The sequence below is a fragment of the Vicia villosa genome, linkage group LG1 (assembly GCF_029867415.1).
Source record: "Vicia villosa cultivar HV-30 ecotype Madison, WI linkage group LG1, Vvil1.0, whole genome shotgun sequence".
NCBI classification, from domain to species: Eukaryota; Viridiplantae; Streptophyta; class Magnoliopsida; order Fabales; family Fabaceae; genus Vicia; species Vicia villosa.
Window position 1 is genome coordinate 22,435,617 of NC_081180.1, and position 27,989 is coordinate 22,463,605.

The 27,989-nt window shown below is 34.0% G+C and overlaps 3 protein-coding genes across 3 annotated transcripts; 2 read left to right on the forward strand and 1 right to left on the reverse strand.

Annotated features, from left to right (window-relative positions):
• The first annotated feature begins 1,064 nt into the window (after positions 1–1,064).
• Positions 1,065–2,308, forward strand: LOC131602511 (uncharacterized). The gene is made up of 4 exons (XM_058874647.1): positions 1,065–1,440; positions 1,537–1,618; positions 1,788–1,901; positions 2,100–2,308. The coding sequence occupies exons 1-4, from the start codon at positions 1,163–1,165 to the stop codon at positions 2,268–2,270; spliced, it is 645 nt and encodes a 214-aa protein (XP_058730630.1). The 5' UTR covers positions 1,065–1,162; the 3' UTR covers positions 2,271–2,308.
• Positions 2,309–4,760: 2,452 nt separating this feature from the next.
• Positions 4,761–7,849, reverse strand: LOC131631078 (exosome complex component RRP4 homolog). The gene is made up of 6 exons (XM_058901863.1): positions 7,451–7,849; positions 7,328–7,373; positions 7,102–7,191; positions 5,861–5,926; positions 5,705–5,770; positions 4,761–5,440 (listed from the first exon to the last, which is right to left on the reverse strand). Exons 1-6 carry the CDS (start codon positions 7,705–7,707, stop codon positions 5,003–5,005), a joined length of 963 nt encoding a protein of 320 aa, XP_058757846.1. The 5' UTR covers positions 7,708–7,849; the 3' UTR covers positions 4,761–5,002.
• An 8,389-nt stretch (positions 7,850–16,238) lies between these two features.
• LOC131631086 (AMSH-like ubiquitin thioesterase 3) lies at positions 16,239–26,238 on the forward strand. Its single transcript, XM_058901872.1, has 14 exons — positions 16,239–16,512; positions 16,834–16,898; positions 17,285–17,360; positions 17,469–17,669; positions 17,957–18,045; positions 18,997–19,102; positions 19,474–19,520; positions 19,873–20,194; positions 20,341–20,430; positions 20,528–20,590; positions 23,910–23,984; positions 24,869–24,931; positions 25,230–25,282; positions 25,835–26,238. The coding sequence occupies exons 1-14, from the start codon at positions 16,414–16,416 to the stop codon at positions 26,013–26,015; spliced, it is 1,530 nt and encodes a 509-aa protein (XP_058757855.1). The 5' UTR covers positions 16,239–16,413; the 3' UTR covers positions 26,016–26,238.
• The last annotated feature ends 1,751 nt before the right edge of the window (positions 26,239–27,989 follow it).

Genomic DNA, 27,989 nt, shown 5'->3' on the forward strand with positions numbered 1-27,989 from the left:
CCAAATAGACAATTAACTAAATGGTTGCACAAGGCCATTATATGGAGAGTGATGTTATCAAAATATAGGAAAGGGAAGGGAAAGAATTTAACGTGGCCGAGAGTGAGGGGTGAGCCGTGTAATCAATTTTGTGATAAGAGGATGTGAGGACATAGAGAAGGGTATCTTGATCATCTTGTTCAATTAGAACCTTAGGGTTAGGCAGAGGCAAACTCATTTCTTCTCTGAGGAGCTTTGCTACGGGATTACATGGATTTATCTTCTGTAACATTTTCTTTTTTCAATCAATAAAATAATACAATCCCATTTTCTCTTTTAAATCCGGAGTCCTATCAATTAGCCTTCTAGTAGTAGTTACATTTAAAACTTTTAAAACTGTGATAGTTTTCCAAATATATTCTAATTATAATGTTCACTGATTATTGATGCCTAGTTCTGGTCTCTTGAACAACTTTGGGTTGGTGACTAACATGGATGCTTTCCATCCGTTCAAGAGGGATGCTATATAATGTTAATACATTCACAGTTTGAATCCAAATGAGTTTGGTTTGCATATGCATGTTCTTGCTAAGTCTGTTTACTTCATTTGTGGTGACTAATTATTATAGGCAGGCTGGAGGCAATGTTGCTTGAAGCAAAAGGCTCATGGGAAATGGCTGAAAAGGCTTACACAAGCCTTTTAGAGGATAATCCTCTTGATCAAGTAAACTTGCTTTACCTTACTAGGAAAAAATTGAGAGGGGGAACTTTCAGTTGATTATGTGATTAAATAAGTCTTATAATAATAATAATAATAATAATAATAATAATAATAATAATAATAATAATAATAATAATAATAATAATAAAAATGACTTTTTTGTTGTTGTTTTGTCAATTTGACTTGATATATGTCATTCTTTTACTTTATCAATAAAGTCTGGCTAGTTGAGTAATGAAAGCCAGAAAGGGAAACCTGATGCTAAAGAGCTTCCACCATGATGAAATTTAGGGGAGGGTTGGACCTATTGTATGTTTATTGTGGTTGTCTTACTCTGCATGTGCAAGAGGCAGATTTTGCGACGTGAACCCATTATCTCCAGTCATATGGCTGCTTGCAACTCTGACTGTTGCGCCAAGGCTTTCTTGAGTTTTGAAAACCTAACTTTTCTTTTTGGTCATCATGTTGTACAGACCATCCATAAGAGGAGGGTGGCTATGGCAAAGGCACAAGGCAATGTTTCTGGGGCTATTGAATGGCTTAATAAATATCTGGAAATGTAGAACATCTGTTTTTTTTTTTTGTTCTGAAATTGAAGATAAAAGGAAAATATCGCGTATGCGTATAACTTACATCTGTCAGAAGAACATATATCTGAACTATTTGTCTCGCTTTCATAGATTCATGGCAGATCATGATGCATGGAGAGAACTGGCTGAAGTATACTTATCCCTGCAAATGTAAGATTTTTATGTTATATTTCCTTTTCTTTCAATAAGGATTCATTTATGTTACTAATTATTAATCTTTGTTTTTTGGACATGTCTTCCTGTTAGGTATAAACAAGCAGCATTTTGCTACGAGGAAGTGATATTAGCTCAACCAACTGTTCCACTCTATCACTTAGCCTATGCTGATGTAAGTAAATTCCTTACAAACTAAGATTATTTTATTTTAGTCAAATAGAATTCTTCTCCCAGATTTTTCGCTCTAAATACAGCAAGGCACTAAGCATTGCATCCTAGAGAAATATGGTCTCACCTAGTAAGAGTCATAAGCATTATCTTGACTTAAATGATATTGCTAGGTACTTTATATTCTTGGTGGATTAGAAAATGTCCAAACTGCCAAGAAATACTATGCATCCACCATTGACTTAACCGGAGGCAAGAATACCAGAGCACTCTTTGGTATATGTTTGGTGAGATTTTTCTCCCTCTCTTCCATCTGAGTGTTCATTTTCTGTGATCCTGTACAGCTTACAAGTCCTGCGTTGGTAGATATATTTTCCTTCGAGATTGTTGATTTTCTTCTCAACAACTTGGGATTTTTGGATTCTTCTTTCAAACCTATTCACTTATTATATGCTTGAAAATAGTGTTTTTATCCTTTTCTCCAGTGTACTTCTGCTATTGCGCAGCTTACAAAAGGAAAGAACAAGGAAGATAAAGAAGGATCACAGTTACAATCTCTAGCGGCCAAAGCCTTGGAGAAGGATTACAAGCAGGGAGCACCTGACATGCTTCCTCAACTTACCACTGCTTTGAAGAGTTTAACAGTGTCGTCATAATGCAGAATTAGTTAAATATTGTTGTTATTTAACAAACTTTTTCACACTTTATTATATTATATCAATACTAGCATGAATATTTAGAATCCCTCATTTATTTTCTTTTCAATATTAAAACGAGAGTTCATTTTTTTGTTCTACTTACCTTCCGTAATAAGTATTTACACTATCTAAAGACATGTGAAGGTTTGGATGGCACTGTGGCTCTAATATATTGTGATCAAACTTTCATAATGAATGTGATCAAGTATATTTGTTTTTGACACTGTATTTCCTTTTTTTTTTCTTCCATGGCTGTGCTATTTACACTTGGTATAAAAATACTTTTCTTTTTATTAGTCTAGTTCGTATATTTGTTATTTTCTTTCCTTGTCGTCTACACTAGGGGTGGTAAAGTGGGCGTTCCATCCCGTTTAAGCCCATCTAAAAGTGGAGCAGGGAAAATCAACTTAGACGGGGTTTAAAAGTCAAGCATGTCCCATTTAAAAAAAGGTTTACGGTTTGATTTATTATATAATTTACAAACATTTTTAATCATTACTAAAAAGAATGACAAAAGATACGCATATAAAATTTCAACAAATTTTAATGTCAATGTCATATTCTTCAACATAAACAGCATAACTATGTTCAAGTGTATGTGATGTGGTGAGGGTGCCAACAGTGGTGCAAGTCGATGCGGATAAAAAGATTTCGCTTGAGGGGAAGCGTATAAGTGAATTGACTCACTTGAGGAGGAGATCATTGCTTAAAAAAATAGAGGTTGACCAACTTATAAGTGAGATGACCCATATGCCTAATGCCTTATAGTTTTAAGTGAAGGCGTAATATCTCTCTCACTTGAGTGGTTGTTCTCAACCCAATGTTGATGCCTCCCTCTTGATCCTATCATGTCTAATGTTACCACATATCCAACGCAACATCATCATCTCTGTTACACTAATTTTATTCTCGTGTTGATTCTTAACCGCACAATATTTTGTCCCGTATAACATTGCAGGTGTTATCGCATTCTGATAAAAAAAATTCCTTCGGCTTGAGGCCCTTGCATCACATAAAATCCCTGAAGCCCCTTTCTAATTCGGCTACCCAACTTTATATCACCTCATATTTCTCCATCATTTTGTATTACGGATCCAAGTTATTTAAATAATGCGACTTAGAGATGATATGGTCTCCTACTTTTACCTCTAGGTTAGAAATGCTTCTTCTTTTGTTTAACTTACATTCCATATACTGCTTCTTACTTCTACTTAGGCAAAAATCATGTGTTTCTAAAACTCGTATCCAACCTCTCATTTAAATCCTCCTTCAACTCTCCAAGTAGGACTATATCATTTATAAAAAACATGCACCTCGGTGCTAGCTCTTGAATGTCTTTCGTGAGTAAATTCAAAATTAAGGTTAAAAAGTATATGCTTAAAGTTGAAATACAAATCTATAGTAATTGAGAAATCGTGAATCTCTCCATCATGTGTCCGCACACTAGTCGATACTCATTCATACATACATATCTTCGATGGCTCTAATATATGCAATATGAACCCCTTTCTTCTCTAGGATTTTCCATAAAATCGCTCTTGGAACATAATCATACACCTTTTTCAAGTCAATAAAAATTAAGTGCAAATTTTATTGGTCCATCCGATACTACTCCATGACACATCGTAGTAAATAGATCGCTTCCATGATCGACCTTCTAGGCATAAAACCAAATTAATTCTTAGTGATTTGAATCTCTTTTCTTAATATTCGTTAAATCACTCTATCACATAACTTCAAGGCATGGCTCATAATTTTAATATCCCTATAATTTACGCAATCATGTCTATCCTCATTGTTCTTATAGATTGAAACTAAAGTATTTCTCCTCTAATTATTCGACATTTGTTTTGATCTCATAATTTCATTAACAGTTCATTTGCTTTGATCTCATAATTTCGTTAACAGTTCGATGAGCCATTGAATACCTTTATCTCTAAGAATTTTTTCACACTTCGCGATACTGTTACTCATCATTTCAACGTGATATATCATATCCTTCATTAAAAAAATTATAGAAATATGTCTTCCACCTATTCTTCATATCTTTTTGCAAGAGATTCAACAAAATTTTATGTTGGTTGTCAACTGTCTAACACAACTCTCCTTTTATCCGGACTTGAAACCGACTATGCATAGCAAAACTACCACAACTCTCCTTTTATCCGGACTTGAAACCGACTATGCATAGCAAAACTACCGCAGGCAGGAATGCAACTGCGTTTAAAATATAAAATAATATTAGGCCCAATAATGATGGTTTAAGAAATTGTAGGGACAAGAAAATAATTTTCATAGGCAACAGAACTCGAGGTAAATGTGATGGGGAGAGATAACCCGTGACAAATGAGAGAGCTATCTTGCAGCAAAGCCATGGATAATGTGCATTAAAACAACTTAGACCACTACAATATAATTTGGTCCATAAAAATCTAGTCTAGTTTCCAATGAAACAAAAAGTATGAAAAATCAATACAAATTTTGCCACAACTCAGTATACAAAAGCAATATCCAAAGAAAACCTTGAATACAAGATTATTGCATTAGAATACACACATGAGCTGGTAGGTATCACTACTAAAAAGCAAGGTGGCAACGACCAATCAGAAAAACAATTCACCCCACATCTTCTATAGGTGCAAGAACTTTAACCTAAGAAAAAAAGTTTGTCCAACTTTTAGTGTCACAATTTACCGCCTCTTTTTAGTTGAGCTTCTCCTTTCTGCCTCTTTTTCAGCAACCAGAACACAGAACTCGGAACCAAGCATGTCGTGTATATCTAGATTCGCAGAAAGGCTTAGATCAATAACTCCCTGGATGATTTCCAATGTCAAAACGAATCCTAAAGTGGATAATACTCTAACAGCATTGGCCACCCTGCATATGTATTTTCTAGTCTCCAATGCCGTATAATTTTTCTCTTGTTCTTCAAGACTTAAAACTTGTGGATCAGATTGGTTCACTTGATCTTCTATCATGTCTTCTGTAGCTTCGACATGTTCCCCAACCCATATGAATCCATTACAGCCAAGTATTAGATCAATACCATACTGCTCTAGATGATGGAAATGTTGTTTTTGTCTCTTCACTAAATACGGTGTGACCGTAATCAGTTGACCAGTTCTAAGCTGCGATACAATTGAAAGCCATTAGTAATAAAAGACTGAAGAGAGTAAATGAATATATGTTAGGATCCACTATAAGCAAGCAGGTAGTAGTATGCATTGTAGTTTAATATTTGTATGCAAAACAATGCTCGTATCATTTGGAGTTTCCATTTTGTAGAGTATCCTGCTGACTACTGTATGTAATTGACTATCATTTTTTTGGGGGAAAACAAAATGCAAATCAATAAAAGAAATATGTTCCACGAGGTTTTCAAGACTACAAACCTTTCCATATTTTTTACTTCTTGCTTGAAGGTGTAGGCCATCATGTTGAAATCCACGAACTTCGGCCTATGGACATGCACATGATTTAGGATTTAGGATACTCAATAGTTATGTCCTTCATAAGAAGTAAATTTTAATAAACATGACTGCACTTACACAAATGACATCTGCCTCTTCGAAAATACAGCGCATGTTCAATTCATCTAGAGCTGTCCTTCGCCTCTAGCAGTAGAAAGAACAATTCTAAATAAGGGGTTTCAATTGAAGCTTAATTGGAAAGGATCTTAACAATGCGATGTATACAATAAAAAAAGTTCTTACTAATGTGTGCTCAAAGGGCATTCGTCAAGGAATATATAAGTATAAGTTTTGAATTGGAAAAGATAATTTTCAAAATTTAAAAGAACTGAATGCCCGCCCTTTAAGAAAATACTTCTATATTCAGTTCTTTAAAAGAGCACAAGTTAGCATTTGCCAAATAAAAAGGCAAGAAACTCAAATGTGTACTTCTAAAATTGAAGATGATTGGCATTTGTACCCCAACCTTGATCTATTAGTTTCTTTGAAATTTAAAATTTTAAAACACCATTTCTTTCAAAATAAACATCTAACCCAATTTACCAACTTTATGAAGACAGGCATTAATGACCATCAAATATTGACGCAAACAAAATATACAATTCAAATCGTAAATAATACTTTCTGTTCAACCAACATATCAGTCTAGACTATAACAGAAACAGGAAGATCAACATTAACAATGGGGAACTTTCCCCAGCAATTAAGAGCTTCCCAAAATCCCGAAATCTGTCCCAAGAAACTGCTCTCATGTTTTACCTTTGAAAAATGTCCTATAATCAATTCACTAGGAATCCAAGTCATTAAATGATACACTCATTATGAACTGCTTATAACTGTTACTATTTTATAGAATAAACTACTAAATAGATAGTTGCCTCCTTGTTAATCCATTTTTCCACTCAATAATATTAGGAATCAGGGTGAAGCAACATGTATATTAGGATCCAATATCTATAAAGACATATCATAAAAAACTGTTTGGCTTAATTCAGAGTATATAATAGATAAAGTGTTGAGACGCTCTACTACGCACAATTCCAAGAACGGATTCATACATAATACCTATGTGCATTCTATCACATTTGTCCAAAATAAGTTAAATTGTCAACTAAACTACTTATTTTTTCTTCCATTTCTGAAAAAAAAGAGAAAAAGAACTAACTATAAAATTTCTTGAGCATAAAAGACACTAAAAATATTACTCAAAACAGCACATAAATAACCCTAAAATTTTGAGAGACAAAATTGAGCTTGCCAATCGCCATACAGATTACAGATCTAACAAAGATATCTCAACAAATCAAGTTGCAAAATACCTGTACACCATCAGGCATACTCATAGCAGAAAGCATTAGATAAGCATTTTGACTGTAATTAATATCCAATCTCCAACGCTTCTGAGCAACCTACACAACACACAACACACAACACGCAACAATTACTAAATCGACGAGAACAAAACATTGACAATGCAAATCTATGAAGCACTGACACCCCGAACACGATACCGGTACTGACACATTTGATACTATTAATGCATACCTCAACAACACGCCCAATAACAATGTCACCAACCTCTGGTTTGTACCTAAGATAAAATCACTATATTCCATTAACAAACAAAAAAAATTGAATAAAGTAGAAAGAGTCAAGAACGAAGATTACCTAGAGCGCAATGCACGGACATAAACAAGCTTGTTAACACGCTCAACAACTCCACAGAGAGTGGCAACAACTTCTCCGTCCAGGTCAGCGGTTCCATGTCCCTTGAGTACACCGTCTTCGTGGTTGACGGGGATGGAATCAGCTATGGTTACCGAAGCATCAGAATTCACTTTTGAAGATAAAGATTCCAATTGTTCTAGAGCCTTCTGTAGACGGAGTTTCTGCGTTTGACTCAACTGTAACTGAATCCCTCTCATTTCTGTCTTTCTCTTCGAACAGACAGTGATGAATATGATAAGAAAACCCTAGATAAACCCTGTGAGACGGCGGCGCGTGAGTTAGGGCTTTTGTTCTTAGGAGTTTACACTTTCTTTCTCTTCTACGAGTGGGTTATTTGGGTTTTTCTTATATTCTTAAATGTAATTTATGATTATTAGGAAAAGATTTTTTTGTTACATCCAAAATTTTTTTATTTTTTACACATCAAATTGATTAAAATATTTTTAATTTCTTTTTAAGTTTTCAATCATTACTCGATGACCTATGTCTTCTTTTTCACCTTCTTCAATTGTCTACTATAAAATTAATAAAATGTATTTTAAAACTAATACTACTATTTATTTTCAATCCATTGCTTATTAAAAAATAATGGAGCAATATTTGGTCTTTTGCAAACAAAACTGTTATTTCCCTATTAATTTAATAACAATAGAAATAGAAGCTAACATTGATGCAATCACTTCACTATACTCCACTTCATAATATTCAAAAAAAAAAATATATGAAAGATTTGAAGATTGACAACAGTGTTGAAGGTTTAAGTATTAAAGGAAGAATAAGTGAGAGTAGGAAAAAGTCTCATGTAAATGATTTTGATAAGTCATGATTAGAATGTTTCACTTATCATAAAATATGTCATTTTATAAAAGATTGTTTTAAAGGGGGGCAAATATGATGTTGTTCAAATCGCAGTTGTCTCAAATAAGGATGGAATTAAGAAAGTCTCGATGTGTTAGTGGTGACGAGTATGGAGACAAAGAATAGTTGGGTCGTGATCTCATGATGCTCTTATCACATGTACTAGAGAAAATAATACTTTGAGACTTTAGAGTTAAAAGAATGTGGAGTCGTTCGTTGGTAACAATCACACTTGCAAAGTTCAGGTCATCGGTACAATTAGACTTAAATGTTTGATGACCATGAGTCCCTTCTACGTAATGTGAAGTATGCTCCCAAGCTTAAGCAAGATTTGATGTTCATAAGCATGCCTGATGATCTAGGTTGTTGCACTTGAGCTAAACATGGAGTGTTGTAAATTTCACATGGTGAAATGATCGTGGCTAAAGGGTCTAAAATATGAGAGTTGTATATTTTAGATGGTTCTAATGTTATTGGCCATGTACCATTAGCTAGTACAGATTCTCACGATAAAACCAAGCTAAAGAATTTGAGATTATGGCATGTTAGTGAAAGAGTTGACAACAACATGGAATTTGTTTTAAATTAATACGAGCTTTGTAAGAAACAGTGTATAAAGAGGCATATAAGTGTTGTTGACACACCTCAACAAAATAGGTTAAACGAACGTAGTAAAATGACCATTTTGGATAGGGTAAGATGCATATTATTGGGAGTTGGATTGCCAAATAATTTTTGGGTAAGTTTGTTGCTGTAAAAACTTACCTAATCGGAAAAAAAATTATATTCACATGTACAAAATTCAAGACACGTGTGGAGGTTTGGATGCGAAAACCAATAGACTACTCTAATTTGAACTTTTATAAAGCTTTGACATTTGTGCATATCAAGAAAAAAACAAGTTTGATGCTAAGATTTGTTGACCAAATGACTTCAAATACAAGAGGGGTGAATTGTGTTATTTAGTTTTTGAAAAACTTTTTCGCAAAAGGTTGAGTTTAAGAAAAGAAAAGAATAGGAGATTAGGCAGTGGAAAATAAACTATGGAAAGATTAATGTGATTGATGATAAAATCGACTTCAAAACACTTTATCCCGGATCCGACGCAACTACCACTAGATATGTTCTTAAATGATGATTTTGGTGAAGAATAATCTCACTTATATGTCATAGTTTCTAAGTTTGTGTGTTTCTTGTTCTTCGCAATGCCTTTGAATTCTGCTTTATTTTTAAATTTAGTAATTTTTCGATTCTTGTACTTTAAATTCAAACAAATTTGAATTAATAAAAGTGTGACGTTTTTCCTTTTCCTAAATGTCTATTTGACAATATGTTTGTATATTTAAATTTTTGCAAATGCATCTTTAATCCACCTTTCTGATTTTGACAAAGAGAAAAAGTACATATTCTCAAAGGGAATAAAGTATACTCTTTACTTAGTTTAGGAGGGAGTTTAATTACTCCAGACATATATTTGTTATTTCTTTTATCACCTCCTTAGAGATGCGTTATCATCATCAAAAGAGGAAGAATGTGGAACCATGTTTTCAGGTTAGTGATCAAATAAGCTCTCTTGAATATGAATATGCTTTTGATGATAATAACTAGTCTTTGAGGATAACAACTATAGTGCAAACATAACAAGCAGATAAAGATGCAAGAAGACTAAGTTGTGGTATGATGATCACTGCAAAAAGCCCTCTAATGATGGCACACAACAAGAATAAATCTCAACCTCATCTTCAAGAGTTATTCTAGCAAGTGTCTATATGCCTTGATTATCTAACAAGTCTTGAAGCTTCAAAGTATGAAAGAGAGGAAGTATGAAAGCTTGCCCTATCGTGTATGACTGAACAATATGTTGTAAAAGCATAAGGACTTTTTCATAAAGTTATTTGGATAATCACACACATTAAATTAAGTTTTTAAAATTTTTTCTTAAGAAAATATTTCTAAAAAATGTTTTGAAGTCGTGCCAGTTGAATTAGGAGCTGTCAGAAAAATATCCTTTGACTCGTGCCAATCGATCAGGGCATGATGCCAATCATTTGACTCGTTAAGTTTGGCCCAAAAATTATCCTTTATGCTAAAACATTCATCTTTGAGTAGTTGGACTAATTCGTTCAATTTTTCTATAATTTATGCGTTTTTTATTTTTCTTGAGATTCAAGAACACTCATATCTTTTGATTGAAGGACTGGATTAAGCTTCCAATTATTAATTCTTAGGTATTGTTTAGTAACAAACGTTCCAATAACATTTTTAAATTTGGTAAAACATTTATGAGAGAAACCTTCATCTTTTTTGCCTCGCGTGTACTTTGTTCATTTCCTCTTGTTTAATAATTAGAGAAACTCCATATATCATTTCAAGAGTATCCCACATTTTTTTAACGGTTTTGCAATAAAAAACTTAAAGAAGTTTACTATCATATAGGGATATTACTAGAAAGTTTTTTGGTTTTAAAATCAATTTAAAATTTTCTCTTTTCTTCTATTGTTCAAAGGTAATCAGATTTATCTACCACTTCTCCATTTAATTGGTGAATAGGGATAAATGGATCATTCATTAGAGCTTCCCACAATTCAAAATTAATACTTTGAATAAAGATTCTAAATATAGATTTCCATATTTCAAACCTTGAACCATTAAGCATTGGAGATGTGTTTAGTAAAGATCTCTTATTTAAAAGTGTGTTGTAAGTCATCTTCCTCCTGAGACGATTAGTCTTTCAACATGAGTTAGACTCTGATACCACTTGTTGGACATGTGACTCAATACACAAGATGGGGTGAATTGTGGGTTTCATAAAGACTTTGTTTTAAAAATTTGTTACAATTATTTTTAGAGTTTAAAAACATTTTGGAAACATTTTTAGATATTAGCAGCAGAAACATAAATAAGCATAAAATAAAGAGTTAAGGGTAAGAGAAGTAACACTAGAAATTATAGAGGTTCGATCAAAATGGAGTGACTTAATCCTCTCCCCAAGATTTTATCTTGAGAGTATCCAATAATTCTTAAGATCTTTTAATATGTTAAACTCTCAAACCCCTTCACACAAGGAAAATGCAGTTTTAAACTCACTTCCAACCAAACAACATATGTTGAACTAACTTATGTTGAACTAGGGTGTGCTTTTGAACTAGACTGAACTCATAAATCAAACCGAGGTTTTGACTAGGCTGACCACAAACCATTATGAGATTTTCAACTAGGCTAATCTTGTACCAAAAAAGATGTTTTAAATTGATCTTAGTTTACGGACCTATTAAGATTTGGAACCAAGATGGTCTTAAACCGAAGTAAGCTATTCAACAAGTTGCGCTAATGAAATGGCTGGTGACTTAGAACATAAATCCCCAAAACCAGAGATTTTTACGGGTTTACCTTTGAACTAAAGCAAACACTACCTTATGGATAGATTATTCAAAAAAGGTAAAATATTCATTGGTGGAATTTACAACAATGACCTTTCATAATATATAAAAAATCCTCACTAAACAAAAAAACTTTCTCGAAGCGTTACGACAAAAAAATGTGAGAGAAAGTTGAAAAATATTTTTAGAGAGAGGGTGAGGTGTAAGATAAAAGGCTTGTGATTTTGGATGTAGATTGTGAAGGGAATATCATATATTTATAAGCTAGAGGGTGACACAAAAAAAGAAAGTTTCTTGGACCAAAATTAATGTGCCTATCGATTGGCACCTTGCTCCAATTGATTGGAAGGCCTAAAATTAATCGTTTATGATGTTTAAAAAAGAAAGAAAAGATATATAGTTATTACCCTTATTTATGATGTTGTCTCAGACGTTCAAGGACCATTTTTGCACTAACCCAGTTAATTGGGTATAAGTACCACTCAATTGGCTAGTACAAAAAAGTGTCAAGAACTTTCAGACAGCTTCCAGTTCAGCTAGCATGAATCCAAAACATTATAAAGAGATATTTTCTTTAAGATAAAAGGTTTTAAAACTTATTTTACTGTGCGTGTGATTGTCGTATAGATTTACTAAAAATGCTTATGTTTTTACAACATACTGTTCAGTCAGACGCGATAGAGCAAAGTTTCACACTTCACCTTTTTCACACTTTGAGATTTCGAGACTTGTGAGGTAATCCAGTAATATATAATCTTGCTTGAATTATTCTTGAAAACGAGGCTTGAGATTTATTCAAGCTGAGTGCCATCATCATAGGATGTTTGAATTGATCATCAAATCCCGCTTCATCTACTTGCATCTTTTATCGTCTGTTATTCTTGAATTCTCACAAGTAGCATTATGTATAACTCTTTTTAGTTGTCATCATCAAAATCCTATTCACTATTAAGAACACATTATTGAGAGCTTAATTGATTACTTAACCTGCAAAACATGGTTCCATAATTCATGCATGGATTAATATGCTTAATTACATCTTCTCCATCTTTTTTCTCCATTTCCCTAAATGATTATATTTGATTATGACAAATGAGGAGAAGTATGCTCTCAGGAAGAGTAGAGTACACTCTCTACTTATGTCAAGAGGATTTTAATCACTCTAGATTTTATCTATCTTCCAATAATATAAACAACATCTAACCTTATAATAAAAAAGTCTCAGGAAGAATAGGCAACACTTCAATGATAAAGCAGATTTTCCAGAAGTTTGCTGGTGATGTTGGCTTTCTTGAAGAACCAGTGACAAAGATGGATCACAAAACTGCAGTTGAAGAAAATATGAGAGTTAGATTCCAAATGAAAGTTACAAAGGCAACATTGATAGACAAAAGACACACCATTGCACATGAGTTGCTCATCGATTGGAACTTTATTGTTAATAAACTTCCAAACCAGAAGCGACTTTGATGGAAGGATATCAGAGCATCACGAGTCCGAAAACCAAGAAATTCTCATGGAGGGAGGGGCTTTAATAATATATGCATCCTTCAGACTTAGCAAATCATAAGTAGTGGAAGACCACACCATAAAATCATTGTTAATTGTGCTATTTAAATCACGGATTCTGACAGAAATGAAAGGAAAGAGATGGGACCACTCTGTTGGAAAATTCCAACCCCATTGTGCTGAAAATTTGAGACTTTAGCATTGATTTCAAGACCTTTTTAATGGAGAATGGCAATAGAAGTTTCCTCAATCAAAGGGTAACCATACTAAGAATTCGTCCAAAATCTGATATTTGTGCCTTGACCCAAAATCCAACTGACATTACTATCAAGAAGGCTAAATCCCCCTTTTGTCGCTTGCCACACAAAGGAGAAGATATGATGATTTATAATGCCAAAGTGTCTTATAGTTCTAGATTTAAGAATAGTGGTTGGAGCTTTTGTTGAGGTTAACATGTTCCAAGCTAATTTTAAGTTTGTTGCATCATTTAAAAAGGCAACGAACCTCAGACCAAACCCTCCATTGTTTATAGGGGTATACATTTTTTCCAAGCTACCATGATCAATTTCTTCTTGGTGACATCTCCATTCCAAGTAAAATTGCTAGCTGCTTTCTCAATATCCTACTTGAAAGACTAAAATAAACTAAAAGTATGTATTTAGTCAACATTACAAATATTTGATGATTTTCCTTTTAAAAAAATTGATGATTTAAAAGAGTAAAATAAACTTATGCCTTTGCTTCCAGAATCTTCAAAGCAAGGTACTATCCTAGAACTTCTTTCTTTGATGCTAATATTGGTTACAATCTAAGTTTTGTTCGGCGGAGTATTTGGAAAGCTATGGGGGTTTTTAGGTTGTAAGTGGAGCATTGGGGACGGTAGTCATATCATGGCAATGAATGAACCTTGGCTTTGGTGGACAAGAGATGGGTGTATGAGTGGGCCCCAAAAGCAAGGTACAAATAATGTTACTGTTAAAAATTTAATGTTGCCTAATGTAAAACAATGGGATACGAGGGCCATAAGAGAGTGGTTTGACTATGCAGATTCTGAAGAAATTTTACAAGTCCCATTGTTGGAGGAAGTTAAAGAAGATAAGTTGATTTAGAGAGAAAAGCAAAATGGTACTTATAGTGTGCGATCTAGATTCATAATGTGGCATAATTCTCATAGAAGGCATGATATCAGTATAGTGGAGATTTTGTAGGGACTATTTACCGGCTTGTTTTAGACTCAGACAACATTATGTTCCGCGCCCGTCAGTCTTTTAGCTTCGTGAGAATAGTATTGAAGATGATTAACACCTATTATTTGGGTGTAATGCGACCAATCAGTGTTAGAGGTCAGCGCGTTTGTCCGCTCTTATAAATTCTCATATCCTCTCTTTTAATGATGTTAAGTCCCTTATTCTTGATATTTGTAAGAAGGATGATATAAGGGTTGCTGGTAGATTTTCTGTAATGATTAATGTTATATGGGAAAATAAGAATGATCTTATTTGGCATAATGAGCTTGAGGAAGCCTCTAATTTTGGTTTATTTGCGTTTCACATGTGGCACGATTGGTCTACAACCCAAGAAGATCATGATAACGATACTGACCATCATCATATTACTGCTTGAAGTCCGCCTTCCGTAGGTAGGTTGAAATGCAACGTAGATGCGACTTTTAATAAACACCATAGAACTACGAATAAATGTTAGTGTGTGCGTAATAATCTAGGAAATTTCATTATTGCAGGTGTAGCTTGAGATTCATATACCTTTTCCGTCATTAAAGTAGAAGCGTTGGCCATTAAAGAGCCAATTCTATGAGCTATAGCTATGCACCTGGAGTACGTTATATTCGAAAGCAATTTCCAAAGAGTGATTCAAGCTATCCAATCCAAATTGAAGGGTGGATCCGAATTTAGTCTTATTATTATAATATCAATTCCTAGTTTATTACAAGTTTATCCCAACTTTGAGGTAAAATTTATTAAGCCTCAAGCGAATTCGATTATTCACTCTCTAGCGAGGGTGGCCAATTTTAGATTTAAGGATAGTATGTTTAATTTGATTTCTTCTTGTATTCACTTAATTAATAAAATGCATTGAATTTGTTTTGATAAAAAAAAATTAAAATAACAAAAAGATCAAAATATTATTAATGCAGAACATAATTGCCTCTCCTAAACTATGCCTAAATTATTTATTTATTTTTCAAGAAGCTATACCTAAATTTAGTCCGACACAATGTGATTTATTAAATTTCACTAAAAAAAATGCAATCATTGAATTTGTAAAAATGTTGGATTGATTCTACTAATAAATTTATTATTGAAATAAATAAAAAAAATTTATAATGCATGCCTTGCCTTGTGCAATGAACAAAGGAGAATGATTATTGTAAAGATGATGAGAATATAGGAGATAATGAACGAGGAGTTAGAGAATTGAGAAATTAAAAGGAAGATACGACGTGTACATCGTATGTATTGGATGCACTATTCTAAGATTTGATAATTGGAGTAATGAAATAATACGTTATAAAATAAAACAAAACAAAAAAAATCAATCCACTAATAACTCTAATACATTAATATATATTTTTTTAAATAAAAAATATGTAAATTATATGGTTATATATTAAATATGGTTATATATTAAATAATATATAAAATATAAAATGAGATCGAGAAATTCACAGAACCGACGATACTTTTCCAATCTTTACTCTAAAATGTCATCGGAGTAACTTTTCCCTCCATCTCTATTTCTACGGAGGAAAAAATCTCCAACTTCAAAGTTGCGAGAACAGATAATTCCCACAAAAATCTCCAATGCAGATTGCCATTCCTATTTAGATTGCCATTCCTATTTAGAATTGCCCACTTCACCTCTTCTCTTGGATGTTTACACTATTATGTCGTGAATATCGGACATAAAACAGAATAAAATAATAAAATAATAAAAAGTATAAAAGCAAAATAACAATAGCAGTTCTTTCTCCTTTTTTGATTTTTGAAACGACGAGTTTAACAACTTAGCTCACACGTCTTCGATCTTCCTTGCTCATATCTTCAACTTCAAAAACGGTGCTCCTAAATTTCAGAAACACAAAATTTTCGTTCATCAATTACAGTTTTCCGGCACTGGCATTCCTCTCCGAAGAAGATGACGATCGACTTAGATTCGATCACTCGCAAAGTCGATGTCGATAATCGCATTCCTCTCCGTTATTACTATCGGATTGCCGATAACCTTCTCAAGCAGGTACTTCCCCTCTTTCTCTTTCAATTTCAATCGGTTATTCCCCAATTACGTTAGGGCTTTGCGAAATTAGTCTCGAATCCCAATATTGGAGCCTTTTTGTTCAATTTCCACAAGAATTCGATTGTAATTTCTAACGCTTATGCCGAATTCATGCTATTTCTGAATTATGATCACTTTAATGTGTTTGAACTGGGAATAAGTTTTTTGTGGAATTCAATTACTTGAACTTTGATAAACCTGTGTGATTGTTGCTTTTTTCGTGTTTACTTCATTCCTTCTAGGTGAGTTCAATTGAATGATTAATTTTGTTCTTGTCAACAGGCGCGTATTTACAGGGAGGAGAATAATGTAGTTGACTTGTACATCATACTCCTTAGATTTATAAGGTAAATTTTTTTACAGTATACGGATTTTCTTTAAACTTGGAGCTAAATTAAAAGCCTGTTTGGATTGGCGTTTAACCTTTCTTTATCGCGTCCCAATGCATATTTCTCCGTGATTTTCTAAAGCTCCAAATACTAGCTTTTGATAGACGTGTGTTTTTGGCTATTTCAAACGTGGAAACAAACAGGCTATAAGTAGTGTTGTCAAGCATGATTGAACAAATTTCTATTGTTCCTTGATACACTATTTAGTACAAAATGTTGTCAAATAACGGTTGTAGGGGCGCTATAGCAATGTAGCATAGAGGAATTTGAACATTGATATTTTATGCTATTTGCGATTGGCAACATTGACATATGATGTTTCTGTATTTTTCTATCTTTTCAAGTTTGATTTCCGAGACGATACCATATCATCGAGATTACCAAGCTTCACTTGCTAATGAAAGAGTGGCATTTAAGAGGGTAAGAAACTGTTTTGCCAATTTTTATGGTAGATGACCATGTGTTTATTTATATTTTGTTAATTAAATATTTTTATATTTTTTTATGCCATATTTTTTTCGTTTACAGAGATCACTACTTGTATTGGATGAGCTTGAGTCCTTGAAGCCTGAATTTAAACGCCGGTTGGACAAATTGAATAAACCACATGTACAAGCTCCATTGCCAGAAAAAAATGGGTTCAATACAGCTTTGCAGAGTCCAGCATATTCAAGTTTGGAATGGTCAGCTGTCAATAAAAGACATGACTCGAACATGGATTTCAAACAGGTGAGGACCATATGATATATTTTTTTAATAATAATTGTTAGGAAACTGAAAGTTCTCAAACTATTTTCATCTGTTCCATGGTACATGATCTAGATACAACTTGAAGGGCTTGAAAATTTTAAAATTTTATGGGCTCTACTTTTATTATTTAACAATCAATTCAATGTACATCTGTGAAGGAGTTGTGTGAATTGCACAAGATTTCATACTTTTCTGCCATTATGTGCTTGCACATGGTTTATACTTTTTACCAATATAAACTCTTCTTTCCTCTGACATATTTGCAGTCTGCTGGAGTGGGCTCACAATCTTCATGGAAACCTAACAATACGTTATCTTCAATTTCCATGCCGGTTGACAAGCAGTTTCAGAAATTGTAAGTATTACTGCCTAACATTCTAAAACTCACATGAGGCCTGTAAGTAAGTGATATTTTTGTTATGAGTGGTTTCTTTGGGGTTTTTTGCGATTCTAGGAGATAAATTTGTGATGGTCAAATTAGTAAGGGTGGCAAAATAGGCCAACGTGTCCTGTCTCGCCCCACAATCAACCTGTCTAGATGGGGTGGGGTGGGTTAAACTACGATGGTGGGTTGAGCTTATCAGTGGGATGGCAAAATGGGCTAGAGCCGCCTGCTGGGTTGGCCCAAAAAAATTGTCTAAAAAGTAAAAACTCCTAATTAGTTATATAGAAATGAATATAACGGGTCTACCTGCCCTGTTTTCTTCGGATTATGCGGGCAGGTCAACATAAATTGAAGGGTTGAAAATTTCAATCCACCCCGCCAAAAACTGGCAGGTTAACCGAGCCAACTCGACGAATTCAACCCATTTGGCCACCCCTACAAATTATGGATTGGGTTGCGATTGTCTGAGCTCATTCTTTTGAATTCCGTTTTTATTCTCAAACAAATTTTCTTGTCACTTAGAGGTCCAAGTGGATTTCATGTTGCCGGTCTAGCATTTGTTAATCCCCAATCCCCGCAAAAGACACTGTTAAAATAAACAGAAGCGTCTCATTTTAACAGTGTTTCTTGTTATCAGAGGAAGAACTCATTGCATTTACTACTTCTACACCTGACTGGATCTAATTATAATGTTTTATTTGTATGTTTTGGTTGCTTATATACTATATCCATTCTTAACACCATTTTCATTCAACACACATTTACTGTATAATGATTCTTTGCTTTCGTTAGCATATATGGTCCTATTATCCCTGTAATTTAAGGAGGTTCTGTCTTAAACATTCAGATATGTTTCAAAAGAAAAAAAAATGCTGATATGTTGTAGGAGAATATATGATAATTGCTCTCTGGACTTTGCAGATCTCTGAGTCTACCCCCACCAAATAAGGAGACCTTGTCAAGACACTCATTTTTAGGTCCAAGTGGTCTTCGGGCACAATGGCTCGGACCTAGTGCAGAAATAAAGGTAAAATTGAAGTGCTGGTTTGTTATATTTAGTGACCATGAATAATCTATATCTTTGATGTAATTTGTTGCAAGAATGAAGATTTAGAATAGAGATATGAAAACCTACCCAAGTAGATAATCTAAGATACTCTGAATTACTGTAAAGATGCAATGAAGATGTTACAAGATAATTTTTCATAGTTCTAAACAGTAATAATGATAGGGATTTGATTTGGGTATTATGGGGCACCCAAGTCTCACATCTATTGTGTGGGATACTCTTTGGCGGAGTATTTATGTGCCCTGGTTTTTCTCCCTGGATGACTAACTTTTAAGGAAATATTCCCCAAGTGCTTGGATACTTATCACCTCATATTTGGTGCTGTGCAGGTTCAATATCCAAGCAGTAATGATCTTATTCATGCCAAAGATTCAAGGTTTGACTTGTTGATTATTGAAGTTTCTTTTTTCTTTCACATATCAATTTCATATATTAATGCTGTGAAAATTGCACAAGTTTTACTTTCTCAATCATTTGGATCATGGGGTCTATTTCTCTGTCCATTACAAAGAGCACTTTAAGCTAAACCTGTTCTTTTTTTTTTTCATGTTTGTTTTTAATATTTCTTTCTCAATGTAACATATTCTGAAAAAAAACTGATTAATATGATGAAAATTGAAACCTTAAGATCTAATTTTGTTCAAAGGTGTTTTGTTCAGCTTTGTTACTCTAAGATATAACTGCCCACACACACACACACACACTTACTGTTGTGTTCATGCTGATAGCGCTGTAAAGTATGATCTTGATGGCATTAAAGATGGTGATCAAGGATCACTTACATCCACAATGGATTCAATACTCTCCCTGGATGATGGAAGGTGGTCTCATCCTACTGTTGAGTCCTGTTCTCCTGTTGTAACTGAACCATGGGAGGACTCCTTACAGTTGCTCAACATCAAGCAACCTATGCCTCCTCCTGTTCTTGCTCAGGTTCACCCAGAACATGCTTCTATTCCTCCTTCAAAAGTTGCAGATCCAAGGCCAGGACCGGCAAAATCTTCTCATGACTCTGAACTCGGTCCCACTACATATCAACACCTACACATTGTAAGCCTAATTTAGTTTTCTGCTAGAAGTGTGCATCATATCATATGTCTTGGACTCTTTTGGCGATTCATTGGAACTTTTTCTTATTTGTGTTTGATTCATTTAGTTCTTACATTGTGTAAATTATAATTTTACTGTGTTTGCAGCCTGTAAAAATGATGGAAGATTTTCTGAGACTTGCTTCAGCAAACACGCGGAATAATTTAGAGACTTGTGGTGTTCTTGCAGGATCTCTGGTAAGAGCAGTCGTAATTTTTTGAACCTCTAGATTTAAGAAAATTTCTTGGTGCTAATTTTAACAATTATTTATGCTTGCAATTTGGGTGGCTCTAGAAAAACAGGGTTTTTCAGATCACAACACTTATAATCCCAAAGCAGGAGGCGACTTCGGACTCGGTAAGAAGATATTTAAATGCTTGTGATTCAGTTTTCTGTTTTAAGTATAAGTATACACGCCATTATACTTTCTGTCTCAGAGGATGCAAAACACTAAGTAACCTATAATTTATTGATGAACAAAGCAAATTAGAAGAGAATAAAAGAAAAATCTGATAGAATGAAGTCTACCAGCGCAGTCCAACATGTTTCCCTCAAAAGAGACAGAATTCTATGACATCCTCTCTCGTTACCCACTTATTCCTTATATAACTAACTCAGCACATGTCATTCACCCCCACTACTCCATAACCTTTTTTTACTATCTTCAAACCTAGGGCTCACACATTTGGCCTCAGACTCCAATTCTTCCTCTTGATTCCTATCATATTCCAACATTAAAAGACTGCCTTTTCTGCATTTATCTGCTTTGAGGTTATGCTGATCACATGTTGTGATTGGAAAATCGTGCATAAATAGGAACTATTGATATTGGAGATGATTTTCTTCAATTTTTAGTGAAAATGCTGTTTCAACATCCTTCCTTACTGTAAGTTTGAATAACTAACATCTATTTTTAAACACAACCGGTTCTTTAGTCAATTTAGGGATGTCAATGGGGCGGGGCGGGGGATACATTCCCATCACAATCCCCGCCCTCGAATTTATTCCCCATCCCCGCTTCGGATCATCGCTACGGGGGGATTTTCTCCCCCATCCCCGTCCCCGCGGATCCCCACGGATCCCCAAGGTTCATGCAGAGCTCCATAAATATGATTTTTTTATTTATTATTTTAAATCAAATTAATAGTAAAAGCTTCAAAAACTAACCACAAAAAATTTAGAAATTATTCCTTTATGATAAATATATTGTTTTAACAATATTTAATCTATAATATTGAGTGTCATGACCACCAAAATTTTAAACTAAACAAAATAATTGAAAAAATCATCTAGATCCCACTCTTTTACAAACAATACATATATATTTTTAATTTGTGTATAAGATTAATTATATGAAATGAAAAATAAACTTACATAATAATTTAAAATTATACATAAATTTAAGACAATATGCTATTTTAGGCGGGGCGGAGACTCCACGGGGCGGGGGATATTTACGCCACCCCCGTCCCCGAAGTGTCTTCGGGGTGACTTTGTTCCCCATCCCCGTCCCCGAAGTGTCTTCGGGGAGACTTTATTCCCCATCCCCATCCCCGTGGGGAAAAAATTCCCCATCTTTGGGCCCCCAAACGGGGAATTTCCACGGGGATCCCCGCTAACGGAGGCAAGTTTACATCCCTAAGTCAATTTTAACAGTCATCCTTGGGAATTCCATTGATTGTGATAAACCCCCTGACTAGCTCACATCTATTGTAGCTGTTGGATGGGGAATTCCTTGAGAATTGAAGACAGTTGATAAGCTCACATCTATTTTAGCTATTGGAAGGGAAATATTCAAGCCAATGACTTGCAGTGGAATTCCATTGATTGTGATAAACCCCCTGACTAGCTCACATCTATTGTAGCTGTTGGATGGGGAATTCCTTGAGAATTGAAGACAGTTGATAAGCTCACATCTATTTTAGCTATTGGATGGGAAATATTCAAGCCAATGACTTGCAGTGTTACAGACCGCCTATATGACAGTGGAAAATAAGTGACTAGCCGATCTTAGTGGGGGGTATACGTGAAGAGAAGGGAGGGCTTAAGTGCAGGAGAAAGCATGCGCTCAAAGTCATATAGTGTTTTCATCATGTTGTCACAACTCAAAAACTGAAGCTTTGTAAGCCTAGCCTAGTAATCCTAATATTCTGACCATAAACTTATTAGAATAGTTATCCCAAATAGCTATGCCAAAACAAAAACATTTGATAATAATATAGATGGCATGGCACCAACCAAAAGTTTCAAAATACACCATACACAAGTTTAGTAAGTGCTATACTAATACAACCCAAAATGAATCCTACACTAGCCTCCTTATGTCTGCATAATGTACATACTCCAAAATAACATCAAGGGCCACCGGCCACCAAATCTAAGGAGGCCTACTAAAAAAAGATGATGCTGAAAATATTTGAAATTGCTAGTTCCAACCCTAAACTTCAATAAGCACCACCAACTTAACTCACGGGAGAAACTGATAGTTAGGGATTTAAAGTTTCGCCAATGTCTCAAATTAATGTTTGAGGTATAGAGAAATTGGGGCAAGTTGGGGAAATTATAAGTAGACCCTGTGGGTGTAAAAGGATGCATAAAAAAGGGAAAGAGTGAAATGTGTGAGAAGCTTTGTTTGTTTTTGTTTTCTTCATTTTTTACCTTAAGTGATCCAGTCTGTGTTGCACTAGTTCGGGTACGTACCCATTACCTGGTACGAATATGAGTACACGGATACGTGTACGGAATATGGCTTTTTTAGAAAAACTACGGTACGTGTACGTCACTATAATTTTTTAAAATATAATTATAAAAATAACATAAAATGATTATATTGTTAAATAAATAATATGAAGGAATTTCAAATGATAACAAAACATCAAAATTAAAAAGTAATTTGTTAAAAAAAATTGGTTAAATAAATTTTTGGTCTCTATAAATATTGCAGTTTCATTTTTAGTCCCTCCTGAGTTTTGGCAACGGTTTTAGCTGGTTTTGGCAACGGTTTTTTTGTAAAAACCGTTGCCTAAAGGTAGGGAGGAACTAAAAATGAAAACTGCAATATTTATAGGGACCAAAAACTTATTTAATCAAAAAAAAAAGATCTATAACATAAAAAGTCACATTTGAAATATGAAAATTACGTAGCAGCGGCGCAGACACTCAAAAGTGTAAGACTATATTGAATTGGTTTTCTACTTCTCCTTTTATAAATAAAATAAAAACTTAAATTTGACTCATTAAAATAGCCTGAAATTGTACCGAAGAAAAAACTATTTTTTGTGGGTACGTGTATCAACACGCATACCAAATATGAAAAAAGAAGTACGGACTTGGTACGTACCATACGAGTACTGGTACCAGGTATGTACTCGGTACTGGTACTGGATCCAGTGCATTTCATGTATTTTGTTTTTAAGAAATTGATTTTTCAATGGTCCAATTTGTGATTGAGATTCATTTTGATGTTTTTAATAAATATCGGGGTTTATATGAGATACAATGGATGACACACATATATATAGGACACACACACGTGTTAGCTAACATATTATCAAGTACACATTAAAATTTCAAAGGATTGAAATTTAAATGTGGTACATTGATGCTTTTTTCTTCTACCCTGCAATGTTAGTTTTTCATTAAGCAGTAGGACATCTAAATTGACTTTATTGTTCAGTGTCAAACGTTGGATGAAGGAGAAATATTTGACGTTCAAGACGGCTTGTCGCTTTTTCCTTTAGGTTGGATACATGTAAGTCTCCTTTGTCTTTGGCTATTATATGTAATTATATTCGAGAGTTACTTGTATTTTTATCCTGTATGGTGGCAGCAAAAAACTTATCATGTATTATTGATTTTTCTTCTTCTGTACTGTTTTATTACAAGGCTTCCGAGTGCTGATTAACTAGTATATGAAATTTGTATCACTTATGATGCTCATATTTATGAAATAGTAACTTAGTAAGGATTATTCCTTATAACCAGTTTCTCTTTGTAGTCCTGATACATACGAATAATTGAACCGGTTACACAAAAAAATTCATTATCAAAGAATTTACTTTTTGATAGAGTGATATCAATCTGAGTAGTATCACACAAATAAAAAGGCCAGGTATTTGACAAAATTTAAGGGTGCTTTAGCTTTAACTCTAACTCATCAACCATGTCAAATCATTCTGTTTGTTTCTCAAAAGCAGACAGACTGACAGAGTGAAAAACCAGCGGATCAGTTGTAGTACTAATAAGGAACAAGATGAATCCTTTTCATGCCTTTTACCTCTTGGGGTTTTCGATTATACTCTAAGATAACAATTGTGTGCTACTATTTTGTCCATGCAAAAGTCCCTCTCTTTCTGTTTTACAGTTTCCACTGCCTTTAGGTATTTTATCTTTATCTTAAAGATGATAATTTCTGCCTCGCTATGTGTGAAATAATTACTACCAAAATAACCATAAGCCTTAACATGCTGATTTTTATTGTTGAATGCATAAATTGTTTTTACCCCATCAATGTACAATGGGGCATAGATTACCCTTTGTTTCAACTACATCTTCCGTGTTTCTTTTATCCATACTTTTAGTGTAAAGCTTTAAATGTCGGTACTAATCTTACTTATTTTATCTTTTGATTTCAAGACACACCCGTCTCAGACTTGTTTCATGTCATCTGTGGATCTGCACACGCATTACGCATATCAGGTAATAAATGGCACTAATATTTATAACTATGGCAGGTAGTTGGTGTAGCCATCTAGTTATAACTATGGCTCAAGCAAGAAATATTGCATTATATATATTTGAATTTTTAATGTAATATATGGAGCAAGGCCTACTATTTTGATGTATAGTATTTTATTAAAAACAATAAGACAATAAGCCATATTTTCCAAAATTTAAAGTTCGTGTGACATTTATTCAGCAACTACATGTAACATTTCTGTATTTCATTTTGACGTATTTAACTGAAAGGGTGCATATTTTGTGGTTTTATTTTTAGATCATGTTACCAGAGGCAATTGCAATAGTCATGGCTCCTACAGACACATCAAGGTAACTTTTTTATTTGGCATTAATGAATTAGAGTATTACAGATTAAGCAAGGAAACATCTACAATAACCCTGATCACAATCCAAGCTTTGTCTTCTCTTCACACCGAACTTTCTCCAATTGTATGATTTGGTACTTTTGTTGTTGAATTTTGGATATAGACCAATGATTTGGTGTGGAGGGAGAAGGATTTGTTTTTACCTGAACAACTTTCTCAAAACTATGGTCTACATTCACGCACCATGAATAGGATGCATCCTACTTTGATTAACCTTGATGATAAAAGGTTGATAGTTATTGAGGTGAATCCAAGGGAAGTACTGTTTGAAAAGTTGCAAAAATCAGACCTCATTTGCTACTGTCTTAAGTCCCTAACATCTCCACCCTCCAAACTCAGCCAACCTAGCCAAACCATTTGCCATTATCTACTCTTTTTTTTTGCTTATGTGTTATACTATTTAAAGATTATTTATTTAAAAAGGAGTTATTATTATATTGATTTTTTACTTTCTGTCACTAACTAGAATAACTCTGCATTTATGTGGTTGTTGCAGTCCACATGGGATATTTCATCTGTCTGATCCAGGCGGTGTGTCTGTAATTCGCAACTGTCAACAACGTGGATTTCATCCCCATGAAGAGCCTTTAGATGGAAGTCCAATATATGAGCACTGCTCTCATGTCTATATGAATGCTAACATGAAGTTTGATGTTATTGACCTTCGAGAGAAATGATGAATTGGGCGCACCGAAGAATTTCTCTTCACAAATTTTACTAGTACAAGGATATACCTTGTTTTCTACCGGATTCTTTTGTATTTATAAATTATGATAGAGAATTCTGAGCACCAGTCCCATGATTTTGTACTATACTAGCGAAGCTGTGAAAATATAGTTGTATAAATCTAGCAATATTTAATACACGGTGAAGAAATGAGATACTCAAAATAACTTGAATGTGATATTCGGTACTACAACATTTCTGCATTGTACAGAAAACCACTCCGTGTATCTGTGTATGTTATATGCATTGACAGAAATACTTAAGGTTTGGGGCTGATCCCGCAGTGTTGTAGGTTTGTCATTTAGAATATTTTCAGACTTTATGCTCATCAAATTATTTAGAGAAACCATAGGTTCAAGGTATCCTAGAGACAGCCTTACAATTTATATAAAAAAAACTCTATAATATTCAAACTCCCGTGGCTAATGCCTTCGGTTAAACAAAGAATCTTAGAGTGTGTTTGGATAAGCATTTTAATGAGGTAATGTAATGTTTTGAGGAAATTCAAAATGATTTGCACAAAATTTATTGTTTAGATACAAAAATGAAGAATTATTAAAATGATAGAAATTTATGGAGTATTTTATATAAGTTAAATTTAATCATTATGAAATGACACAAAAAAACCAAAGAATTTGAAATTCCTTATTTGTTACTATTATTTCTTCAAATTTTGCAAATTGGTCCTCATATTTTCCAAAATTAACCCTAAAGCTTTTTAAAAATTGCAAATTGGTCCTTAATAATTTTTAAAATTTACAATTTGGTCCTTAAAATTTTTAAAAATTACAATTTGGTCCTTACTTTTCAATTTTTTTAATTTGGTCAAAAAAAATTTTATTTTATAAAAAATGACCCCAAAAATCTAACAATGAATCACCATAATACTCCATCCAAACAAAATAATTTAAAATAAATGAATTTCAATTGAATCATTTGAATTACTTTGAATTTTAAATTCCTTTAAAATTTCCAATTAGAAAATTTCTTTACCCACCTCCCTATGGGTGGTCACCTCCTGCGAAAAACCAAAACTACCCCTGCTTCGGAAGTTCATTTCCGAAAGCGTGTTTTTTAAAAAAATTGACTTATTTCGGAAGTTCATTTCCGAAAACATTATTTCGGAAGTTCACTTCCGAAATACTGCGATTTCTGCAGATTTATCAAAACACTCCCCCTCCCCCAATCATTTACCCTAAATCAAAACAAAAAGTGGCAGAGGCGAAAATTTGTGCAAACAGAATTCCAAAGCTGCATCAAGGCTCCAATCACACTGCTAAACAACATTCAAAAGCCCTCAATCCTAACACTTTGTAAGTTTTGAAATTTTTAGATCTATTATTCAAATGCATGTTATTTAGGGTTTTAATTGCATAAATGATATATGGCTAGGTTGTTAGTAGTATTTAGGTTGTTTAGAAGCATTTTGATTTGGTTTGAAGGTTGATTTAGGGGTCTGCCATGGAAGTTGCAGGAAATTGCATCGCAGGGGTGTTTCGGAAGTTCATTTCCGAAAACACCTCCATCCCAGTTTTCGGAAATGAACTTCCGAAATATATCAGAAGTTCAAATTTTTTTGTTTTTTATTTTGTCTCTCATATTAATCAATTTCAATTGTTTACAGGAACATGTCAGGCAACCAACCAGCACGCAGGACTGACGCTAAGGGAAGAAAGGGTTCTTCAAAGAAGGAGGTGAAAGAGGTGAAAGAGGTGAAAGAGGTGAAGGAGGTGAAGGAGGTGAAGGAGAAGAAGGAGAAGAAGAAACTTTTGACTGGTTCTGCTTCGCAGCCTTCAGGCGTGATCAACGCTGATGGTTCTGATACTGAGTGGGATGAGGATTGGTATAATTATCTTCATTCGGAGGAGTTCGCTCGTCGGGAAGAATAACGTGTTTTTATTTTGTTTGATGTGTATTTTGTAACG

Excerpts from the sequence above, each read along its gene's own strand:
- LOC131631086 (XM_058901872.1), top strand. The coding sequence starts at position 16,414 with ATGACGATCGACTTAGATTCGATCACTCGCAAAGTCGATGTCGATAAT. Across the intron at positions 16,899-17,284 it reads ATACTCCTTAGATTTATAAG|TTTGATTTCCGAGACGATAC; the intron begins GTAAATTTTTTT and ends TATCTTTTCAAG. Across the intron at positions 20,431-20,527 it reads GTGTTCTTGCAGGATCTCTG|AAAAACAGGGTTTTTCAGAT; the intron begins GTAAGAGCAGTC and ends GGGTGGCTCTAG.
- LOC131631078 (XM_058901863.1), bottom strand. The coding sequence starts at position 7,707 with ATGAGAGGGATTCAGTTACAGTTGAGTCAAACGCAGAAACTCCGTCTA. Across the intron at positions 7,374-7,450 it reads GTCCGTGCATTGCGCTCTAG|GTACAAACCAGAGGTTGGTG; the intron begins GTAATCTTCGTT and ends ATTTTATCTTAG. Across the intron at positions 5,441-5,704 it reads GAAGTAAAAAATATGGAAAG|CTTAGAACTGGTCAACTGAT; the intron begins GTTTGTAGTCTT and ends ATTGTATCGCAG.
- LOC131602511 (XM_058874647.1), top strand. The coding sequence starts at position 1,163 with ATGTTGTACAGACCATCCATAAGAGGAGGGTGGCTATGGCAAAGGCAC. Across the intron at positions 1,441-1,536 it reads GTATACTTATCCCTGCAAAT|GTATAAACAAGCAGCATTTT; the intron begins GTAAGATTTTTA and ends TCTTCCTGTTAG. Across the intron at positions 1,902-2,099 it reads CACTCTTTGGTATATGTTTG|TGTACTTCTGCTATTGCGCA; the intron begins GTGAGATTTTTC and ends CCTTTTCTCCAG.